Source organism: Spinacia oleracea, chromosome 2 (assembly GCF_020520425.1).
Source record: "Spinacia oleracea cultivar Varoflay chromosome 2, BTI_SOV_V1, whole genome shotgun sequence".
Taxonomy (NCBI): Eukaryota; Viridiplantae; Streptophyta; class Magnoliopsida; order Caryophyllales; family Amaranthaceae; genus Spinacia; species Spinacia oleracea.
The window spans coordinates 84,219,177-84,229,881 of record NC_079488.1 but is presented as its reverse complement, the minus strand read 5'-3'; the positions used below and the strand labels follow the sequence as shown (position 1 = coordinate 84,229,881).

General features: G+C 37.0%; 1 protein-coding gene across 2 annotated transcripts; it reads right to left on the bottom strand.

Annotated features, from left to right (window-relative positions):
• Window positions 1–502: 502 nt before the first annotated feature.
• On the bottom strand, window positions 503–10,144 carry LOC110792323 (uncharacterized). 2 transcript variants are annotated; one of them, XM_056837156.1, is made up of 6 exons: window positions 9,916–10,144; window positions 8,772–9,078; window positions 7,901–8,240; window positions 5,157–6,116; window positions 3,511–3,652; window positions 503–809 (listed from the first exon to the last, which is right to left on the bottom strand). In XM_056837156.1, the coding sequence occupies exons 1-5, from the start codon at window positions 10,008–10,010 to the stop codon at window positions 3,525–3,527; spliced, it is 1,830 nt and encodes a 609-aa protein (XP_056693134.1). In that variant the 5' UTR covers window positions 10,011–10,144; the 3' UTR covers window positions 503–809; window positions 3,511–3,524. The 2 variants fall into 2 exon arrangements, with proteins under 2 accessions (XP_056693134.1, XP_021852826.1); XM_021997134.2 differs by having other exon boundaries at window positions 8,772–8,976; window positions 9,916–10,142.
• Between the last annotated feature and the right edge of the window lie 561 nt (window positions 10,145–10,705).

Genomic DNA, 10,705 nt, shown 5'->3' with positions numbered 1-10,705 from the left:
AACGTAAACTGGCTGGGGGGGGGTTCCCGAGAAAACTCTCTCCGACGCTCAAGTCAGTTCTTGTAGAGAGAGAAAGTAGTGAGAGAGTCAGTGTGGGAATAATGGCATGCCTGAGTAATGGATTAGAAGAGTCATATTTATAGTAATACCGGAGGGCATTATTAGTAAATATGATCAATCATAGGGGTATAAAACCTTGGGCCTCCTTGATGCTGAGATATGTGTCCCAAAATTCTGGCCTGAGCCCATTAAAGGATTTGTGTTTAGGGGTATTTGAGTAATTTCCTTAGTAGGGGTATTTTGGTAATTTTATGTAAAAGTGGGTCCCACAGGAGGCTCGAACAAGGCAGAGAAAAATTTAGAGGGAAATTTATTTTTACTAACCAAGGTTCACAGCTAACATAATCTTGTTAAAGCAAATATTTTTCTTTTTCAGTTTAGTAGGATCAAACCCTAATCATTCTCCACAAACAAGGGCATAACTCAATTATGGCTAGTCCTATTTCTGTAACAGTTTTTCCCCCTCTTTTCTTTTTATAAATATTTTTCGCCGGACCCACTTGGCCAAACAGAGCACCAGCCAGAACAGTAGGGTATTACAAGTTTACAACAAGATTCTCATCTACTTCACCAGCATGTTAATATCCTCCTCTATCTAATCGTGTTAATAACTAGCCTGCTAGTCACAAAATATACATAATTGAAGGAACACAGCTCCAATGTCAACAAACATTACAACATAATTGTGACTCTAATGATACAGCTTGCAGCAATGCTTCCATCACTCTGGCTCGATACATCGATAATCCCTACCAAAGAAATGGAGAAGGTTAGTGATAATAAAAAACTTCGCAACTGTTAAGCAAAATGTGGTAAAGGTTTTCAGAAATCACCAATCCAAAGCGGGGTTTAATTTCAAAGCAAACATTCTGTAATATTGCAGCCTATTCATTGGTTAGTAAAGAGTTTTACAATAAATGACTGTACATTATACCAACCTCTATACATATCTATTTCACTGACATGATCAATCTCTTTTCCTCGCATAAGGAAAACATTTCAAAAGTGCCAGTAGTAGTACCCGTGTGGACTGTGCAACTCGAGGATATTTCTGGTGCTAGGGGAGTTCAGTCACTTGGTCTGAGCCTATTTCTTCTATTCCCATGATTGATCCATATCATGTGTGGTGTTTACAGGAGAGTTCAGTCACTTGGTCTGAGCCTACTTCTATTCCCGTGATTGATCCACATCATGCGTGGCGTTTACAGGGGAGTTCATTCACTTGGTCTGAGCTTATTTCTTCTATTCATGGGATTGATCCACATCATGCTTGGTGTTTACATTCTATCGCCACACAGGTACAATCTATTCGAACACCCAAAAAGGAAAAAGCTTGTAGCCGTGTACAACTCGGCTTTCTAATAATGAGTTGTTTGCAATATAATGATATAATGAAAGCTTATGGCATTGGATGACTAGGCTATGTATCTCTATGTTATTTCCCCAAAGTAGCCCAAAAAATCAGAAATCATGTAAATGGTGTTATACAATCCTCCTTGCCCAAGAAATTTGACCGAAATACCTTCATCTAGCAGTCCACCGGTCTGGCAAGTAATTTTCAAGAAACTAACTTTCTTTTCCAGAGATTAATGGATTAATAGCTCTTGGCTTCTCGCAAATATAAGTTTCAAAAAAAAAAAATTGATTTCTCAATAAATTACAGAGCAAGGATTTCAGAGTTATAATACTAGTCCATTTATCGAGGTGTAGAAGGTAAAGTATATGATGGCTTCTGGAAGCACAAAAGGCTAATGTATAAAGTATAAACAGAAACCAAATCCAACCAGTTATCCTGCCACCAATTAATTCTACCAGAATTACACCAATGTTTCTAGACCAGCATTACAAATTATCAAATCCAATTGAAATTTTTATAGTATGGAAGTGAATATCAAATTTTAAGAACATTTTATCATCATAATTAACATCATTTTAAGATAATTTCAAAAGAACAGAAAAAATCAGTAGGATTTCAAAGATCTCTAAGAGAGAACAAACCAATAGTCAACAATCTATAATACACCGTTCCGGGTGAATGAAACTCCTGAAATTCTGGAAAATGAATTCCGGGTGTCAAACAACCCAATCCGTGGACTATGGACCATGGTGCACAGTGAGCATGGTGCACCATGTGCACCAAAAGAACACATGTGCATAAACAAAAGAACATGACACTACGACAAAAGAACATGCAATATAATGTTTCACTTTTTTGTTATAAAAAATAACATATTATTTCACTATTTATTAAAAATATAAAAAATATATATTCATGTTCTTTTCACGTAACCAGATGTTCTTTTAATTATATACTAATCCGTAGTGTTCTTAAGGTGCACCATGCTCTGTGTGCACCATGGTCCACCTTCTAAATTGCGTGTTTGAAATCATAAACACACATTGGTCATGTACAAGCTCGGCATGACCTTTATTCAACAAAATCAGTTTTGTAAGAAAACTGGCTTAAATGTCATTTAAGACATGAACTAGATGGTTTTAACCACCCAATATGAATCACGTCTCGTGGGTCCATGGAAAGCACCCGACCTCTAACTTTCAGGGTCCCAAAAAGGTAACAATTTTCACAAATATGAAAACTATAATACACCGCTTTGACCAATTTTGAAGGTTTCCATGATACGGTCTTGGAAACTCTAGAAATTCTGGAAAATACACCTGGGCGTCATATATGGTTGCTTGGAATCATAAACACCCACTAGTTGGTAACATAAAGGCCCATAATGACATTTATTCAACAAAATCAGTTTTGTAAGAAAATTGGCTATGTCACTTAAGGCAAGAATTAGATGGTTCTAACCTCCAACTACGATTTTCGGGCCTCAAGGGGTCCACGGAAATCACCCGGACCTCTAACCTTTCTGGGTCAGAAAAGTCACAATTTTCCTAAATATGAAGGCCATGATACACCGTTTTTTTTACCAACTTTGAATATTTCCATGACCACGTCTTGGAAACACCCGAAATTCTGGAAAATGCATTCGGGGTTCATATAAGGTTGTTTGGAATCATAAACATCCACTTATTGTTAACATAACGGCTCGGAATGACATTTATTCAACAAAATCAGTTTTGTATGACAACCGGCTAAAATGTCATTTTAGACAGGAATTAGATGGTTCTAACCACCCAATATGACTTTCAGGGTCTCATTGGGGTCCCTAGACTTCTAACCTTTCCGGATACAAAAAAGTCACAATTTTCTCAAATATGAAGCTATAAATCAACATGGTCAAGATTTATATGTTTTGAATTTTCTAAGGTGTTAGTCCTAGACAACAAGATAACACCCATTGGCTTTGAACTGTTTTGAAAAAAATATAATATACTGGAACTTTAATCAGATGGTACAATCTCATGCATCTAAATTCGAAACGTCCCGGGTAACATTGATCTAAATGTTTCCTGAAAGAATTGAAAGGAGAGACTTACAATTACACCTGAACTTAAGACTTATTATGTGATCGGGTGCCGGGAGAACACCTAAGTCTGGGTGAACATCGTGAGGGCTGGTTCTTGGAAGGAACTGACTTCTTTCGAGATTGTGTTTCTACATTGCCATGAAGATCTTCGGCTGTAATAAGATTAAAAATTAAGTCTATGGTGTTAATATTTCCTTAGGAAACAAACATATTTCGTACAAGCAACAAATGCAAAATAAGAAAACAATCGCCTCTAGATCTGAGTGCATAAGAGTTCCTTCTACCCTGTGATCAACAATGATCTAAATTATTTTTCAAAGAAAGCAAATTTAACTTTATAATAAAAGAAGTTCCTTACACAAACAATTTTCGTTAAAGAGAAAAACCGATAACACAATATGTAAAACTCAGATACCTATCTAATGTTAATCTTAACAATATACAACAACAAACCCTTGGTCCCAAAATGATTTGAGGTCCCTAACATGAACCGTCATAAGAAACCGTCCTCGAAACGCAAAACAAGATAAGTAGAAGGTTATGTTAAAGAGAGTAACACACGCAAAATTGAGAAAGTGAAGGTGAGGGTAATGACAATGAGGCACGAAAAATAGCCCTAACAGCATACAAGAAAATAAAAGGCTCAACTCCCTATCTAATCTATAAAGATCAAATGTAATTGAGGGTTTCACGAACAGCTTATCCTTCAATTTTCAGGAGTCAACTAAGCAGGACAGGAAAAATATTATGCCAAAGTTGTTCAGTAAGTATTGGGTCAAGCTATACGTGGTAGAGGATATTCCTTTCTTGACACTGTGGAGATAAATTTGCAAGCTGGCTGCAGAGTTTGGCACATTACTAATTAATGATAATGATAGAATAGATAATAGGGCGAGGATTTATTGGGTTACACAAAACATTCCATCAAATATTAATGTGAAAATATTGAAAGAAAATTAAACAATGGTATGTAAGTAAACCATAATCAAATGATTTTATAATTGCCGGCTTACGTACAAGTCACCCAACCAAAACTCCAGCCATTTGACATTTTGAGAAGACAACATTAACATCTACACCAAATAGATTAGACCAAGCAAAACATGCATACCAAAGGACGAACTTTAATTTGGCACTCCATCTGTTCCCCATTGATCCTCCTACTTTCCCGTTATATATTCCTCATCAGTCATCTTGCTTTATTCCATTATAACAGAAAACTTTCTCGTCTCCCTCCTTCCCTTGCCCCACCACATGAAATCCACTCATAATATTTAATAATAATCATGACTCTAAACATCTATTTTATCCTACCCGAAAAGTAAAAAGAGAGACCCACTTTCCACTAGCACTCTCCTTTCCTTGGTTTTTGTTGCTACATTGGAGAATTGAAGGAGTATATGACTATATCACTTCTCTTATGAGATGTTGTAATAGGAATTAAGTAAATGGATGATTGCTGCAACAGAATAGTATAATGTATTTCATATCTATTAAGTGTAAGGTTTGAGCTATCGTAATGAGTGAAGAAATAATAATAAACTCTATGCAATTAATCCACAACATATATGTTCCATGACCAACAAAGGAATAGAGATTCAATAATAGAGACACACATATAGAATAGAAGACGATTTTAAAAGTTTACGCAAGAACCTGTTTTCTTTTGTCTTCTCTCAACAGCTACCTTATGCTTCTTATTGCTTTCTGCTTGTTTCAACTCAGCATTGACCAGTTGAAAGGTCCTTCTCTGTGGTGATATAACAGCCTCATAGTCAGAGTTAGAATAATCTGGTAGAGCACTTTCATTTTCGGGCTCAGCTTGTAATGTTTCTTTGACTTTGTCATCTAAAACTCCAGTGAGATCAATCCCTGCACGAGCTGTTGAACGAGTTACACGGATTGGACTTCTTAAGATGGTACACTTTGCGCCTTCATCAAGGGTTCTATTCTTATCTTCTGCATATGAAACCTCCATCCCTTTTTTTATTGCAGAACAAGTTGATCTGGTTGATCTAATCGTCTTGTCTAGCGATTCTTCACTGGCCTTTTCAACCGTATTTCCTTTCCTTTTATGAGCTGCAAAGCGAGTCATGCGGACAGATGTTGCAGCTTCAACTGATGTGGTATCATCATCGTGATTTGTATTGGAACTTTCTCTTTTCATTGCTGACCGAGTTAGTCTCCTTACTTCCACGGGAAGGGTAGACTCCTCATCTCTCATTGAGGATGATAAACTTCCACCTAAGTCAATAGAAGGTTCAATATTATTACAGACCTCCGTAGGAAATCCATTCAACGTTTTTGCATGAAGCCTCTTATCTGAAAACCCTCTTTCATTTGTCAGATATGATTCCATGTTGTTTACAATCTTTTGGGGAAATTTTGATACTAACGAGGCCAAAACTGCACGAGCAGCAAGAGGATTAAGAGGAGATTGGTTTTGTACAGAGTTCTCAATAGAAGATGGTACAGAAGTTATAAGATCCTCAATTGGTGGTTGTGTTACATCGTTCCTTCTTGCTGATCTCCTCAACCGACTGCTTCCATAACTAGCTTGAACACATTTGTTCACTTGCTCTGAAGCAATCAGTTTGGTCCGGACATCTCTTCCACCTACAAGTAAGAAACAAAGTAATATCAAAGTCAAACAAACTAATACATTTTTGTACATCTTACGTGGAACCATATAAAACTATTGACCAGGGTTGAAATACGTGTGGTCTACTACTAAAAATTGGATAACCTAGGTCATATTTGATTTTTCACCCAAAGCCTCGATGGAACAGAACAAATGACCTTGACCTTGTATGACTTGGAAGAAACTGCTAAAATTTCTTCTAAAGCTCAAGAAGTCGAGATTTTCATGAAGTGACCCACATTCCACAAAGCTTAGATACACATCAATATGTAAACTGCTTCTAACCAAAGGTGCTCAGACTCGTATTGAAGGTCACAATATTACTTGTATGAAGTGTGGTTCGAGGTCTTACGGTAGCATAAAGTGCTCTTTGTGCTTTGAAGACTTTAATTAGAGTATGTAAAGCGAATTTGGATTGCATGTAATATAAAGCCTATACATTTTATACGGTTATTGAGAGCAAATGCTAAAAATTACCTATACATGAAACAAGGAGATGCTGAGCCAGTTCCGCAATATAACATCAGTAGGAACACTAGACCATATATCTCTAGAGATTTGGGTCTTAACATACTGAAGCCAATCCTATCACTTAATAAGTCCCATCATAATGGTGTTTGGTGGCAAATTCTGAAATTGTCTCAAAGAAAATTGGTGGTAAGAATTGTGGATCCTTTAAACTATAGACTATAAACGGTGCTCACATGGATAAATTGAAGACAATAGCTAAAGCAATGCTTAATGAATAATGAGGCGCTAAATGATTTCTGAAGTCTTGACATAACTGAAGGTCCACAAACCACCTAGTCAAATGGAAGCAAATGCAAGAGCATGTGAACAAACCCTATAGGCCAAATTATAATCACAACAATGTCAATCCTTTAACCTAAAAGAATGGTTGCTGTATGAACCAATACTTTATCTCTCGTGCTTGTCCACAAATAGCATTTTCCTCCATTCACTTCTTTCTAGGGCTATATGCTCATGCAAACCCATTGATATCATTTTTAACTCCCTCCATCCAAGTCATCTTCGGCTTCCCTTGGCTTCTCCTAAAATCCTCATCATCCAAACTTCTATAGCCTAAACTTTATGGTACAAAAAAATTCCAAATACTCAAAGGATTGCTAGGAGAATCTACAAGTTCTTGAACATTAATGATAACTAATTTGCTTATACTTGAAGGCTACAACAAGTATGATGTACTTTGAATCAGAGGTACATAGGTAACTACTCAAAATTTTCCTTTAAGAGGGTACAAAGAGAAGCTAAGAGATCCCTAGAGTCCAACCAAACTAGTAAACCGCATTGCGCACGTGTTGGCACCTTTGCTGAGATCTTAAACATGTTTTTATTCATTTTGCTATTGATGTTATAGCCTTTGTAGGCTTGTAGCTCATACAGAAGAGAATAAAACAAATTATATACTTCTACTGTTCTACATAACTCCATTGCATCTACACCTGACAATTTCAGGGCAAGTTTTGGCATACTTTAATCAGGAACCATTCTGCATGAAGCCAAAGCGGCTAAGACACAATACTCACAATTGATAATTGCATTAACCCCTACCCCCCACCAACTCACCCCACCCCATCCCCAAAAAACAAGCAATTACATAGTAGCGTTATTTAAACATTAAATAATATACTGTAAGAAAATAGCAGAAAAATGAGGGAGGCTGAGAGTAGAAAGAACATTAGGGATAAGTAAAAAGGAAATAGGCAAACAAGACTAAGATAAGTCACAAAAAATGTACCATGGTCAACTCCTAAAAGAGAGTCGTTTAGAAGTTCTTTATTAGATGCATTTGTCAAGCTGCCAATTCCTTCTATATGCTTTAATAATCCAGGGAAATCAAATTCGCTTTCAGAGTCATCAAAAGATGTAGGGGATGATGGTGAAGTAGACAAATGCGATTTTTCCATAGAACTTAAGAAAGCAGCAACAGTTGGATGGGAATCAATGTTTTCTGTAGCTAGCTTCATGATGGAGCTAGATGGAATACTTGAAATCCCATTTTCAGCATGATCAAAAAGCCATTTGATCGTAAAAGTGCATCTGCAAGAGGCCCTTTTTGAATGTCTCACCCTTATTACCTGTCAGGAAGAGAATGAGAAGGAAAAAAAAAAACAGGAGGTAAAATGGCAGCGGCATTATTTATCCAAAACAAAATGAAACTCATCACACTAGGAGAAGAAATTAGTATTACTTTAACTTAAACAGCAATATAGGAACACTGAAATCATTGTTGACTTCCTGCTCCCATGACCACTGTATGGCCTTCAAAAGTTATAATTCCCACCAAAACAGAATAACCAATACAAGTAAAAATGTAATGTTTACTTCCAATTTAAGGAAGCTCTTCCATATAACGCTAAACTGCTAGTTACTATGTTTTTCCAAGCAAATGTCTTGAAGCAACCCAAGTACCTTCTACATTCTGAAAGATTAGCCTTCTAATAAAGCAGAAGTAGTGAAGTACTAGAGATCTTTCATCCTATAATATCCCATGCTTGCCAGTTGGCACTTATCTCAAAAGCTACATCACTCCTGCACACGTACTATTCCTACCACATATCAAATAAGCAAGCATCGGAAACAAAAAATTCCATGGAGAGCAGATCTACCTTTTGCACTACTGCATCAAGAAAGAGCTTCTGATAGTTTTTTTCGCGAGCAGCAAGAACATGTTTTCCCTCCTCGATATAGCAGCAATCATCCCCCTGCAAAGGAACTGAGCGTACTCGAAGACAGGCCAGTGCATCTTCTACGCCTAACATCATATCTTCTGAAACTTGACCTTCAAATTTCACAGAAAGTCCTCCACCAGAGCTGTTTTGACAATTGTATATTACTACGAAGTACTTCCACCAAAGCAATGTAAAAATTAATACGAAGTACTTCGTATTCCAAATAAGGGCACAACATTGCAAGCTACAGATAAGGTAAAAGCAATGCATCAAGAAGTAAATCTGGTTTTTGATTTATATGAACAAATGTGTAAATCATTTCATAACAACTACTAAATAGTACTCCGTATTACTGTGGGTAATTTGACAGGACCATATTTAAAGCTCTAAGGGAATCTCACAAACCATTTCCCCCCATGAAGTGTCTGTTAAGTAATAGCTCTACAGCCCACTGTAAAACCTTACCACCTCCATACAGGATACAGGACACAGCTCGCATTACAAACCGCCACCTTGTCCATTAACATCTAGTGCCCCTCATAGTCCTCAACCTTCACAAAGTACCAGGATTCTCAATTCACTATGGGGTTGTCAACAATATCAAACTAAAACATATGAAGTATCCAACACGAAACACTTCTGTCTAGCTAAGTAGCTAGGAAACCTTTGTTCTCACAGTTAACTAACATAACTCACTAGAAGTTGGGCTAGCAAACGCGTAATCTATTCTAGCCTTCGGCCTCCAGAATCACTCTAGATCATCCAAACCATCTTCCATAATCACATTGATGTCACCATTAACAAATTTCCAAATTAAGACATAAAATACATCTAATTAATACTTCACCAATCGAATTCCCCCAAAAAAACAGTACTTAAATAACTGCAATAAATTCAATTGAGCAAGTAACCGATCTTTTCAAGCCCTAATTATGAGAATCATGAACAACACAAAAATATAATTTCTAAATACAATTGATCAAGAAGGTAATATCAGTAACAAAAATGGACGCTGAAAAGGCAAAAAAGAAAAAGGCAAAAGAAGTAAGTGGAGTCGGAATTGAGTGTAAGAAAAATTAACCAGAGAGAGACTTGACATGGATGCCAGGAGCCGTCAGCTTTACGCTTAGCTTCAAGCTGAACTTCGCAACTCTCTGCAATGGGAGCATCCGCCATTGATGAAGAAACTTCAGTAGAAGAGCCAATTGGAAGAAGAGGAGGCTAATTCATCGTTGCAACTTCCATTTTTCCTGTTAACTAGTGACGTACTTGCAGCTGGAATGAAAATGTTCTTAGGAATGAGCTAATAGGTACGAAGGTCCCTAAATTTTGATAAAAAGAGCACTTTAGTCTCTCAAGTTGTAAAAAAAAAATGCAGTTTAGTCCCTCAAAATTGATGGAAATGGTAAGGATGGCAATTAGGCGGTGCGGATACGGGAAACCCCTCCCCCGCACCCGCCAAAACTTTTACACCCGCCACTCGTAGCGGGTACAATTTTCTCGTCCACACCCGTCTAGGCGGATACATTTCTATAACCATACCCGCTCCACCACCCGCATGGATATCCATCAACCGCTTTTACCCGCCTATATCCGCATATAATATATCCTTTTTTTCACAGCAAATCTCATTGTAATGCTAACATTTTCTACCACATCAGTGTTTCTGTTGTAACATTTTCTACCACACCAGTGTTTCTGTTGTAACATTTTCTACATCAATACCTAGTATTTAAAAAGGAAGACCATGGATTTTTAGATGACATGTGTCATCCCATCTTTCCTCCATTCATTTGTTTTTGTTTTTTTTCCAATTTTTCCTTTTGTTGTTTATTTCACAAATTATTTTACAACTTTGGCACCCCAATTCA

Excerpts from the sequence above, each read along its gene's own strand:
- LOC110792323 (XM_056837156.1), bottom strand. The coding sequence starts at position 10,010 with ATGGCGGATGCTCCCATTGCAGAGAGTTGCGAAGTTCAGCTTGAAGCT. Across the intron at positions 6,117-7,900 it reads TCTTTTAGGAGTTGACCATG|GTGGAAGAGATGTCCGGACC; the intron begins GTACATTTTTTG and ends TCTTACTTGTAG. Across the intron at positions 3,653-5,156 it reads GAGAAGACAAAAGAAAACAG|CCGAAGATCTTCATGGCAAT; the intron begins GTTCTTGCGTAA and ends ATCTTATTACAG.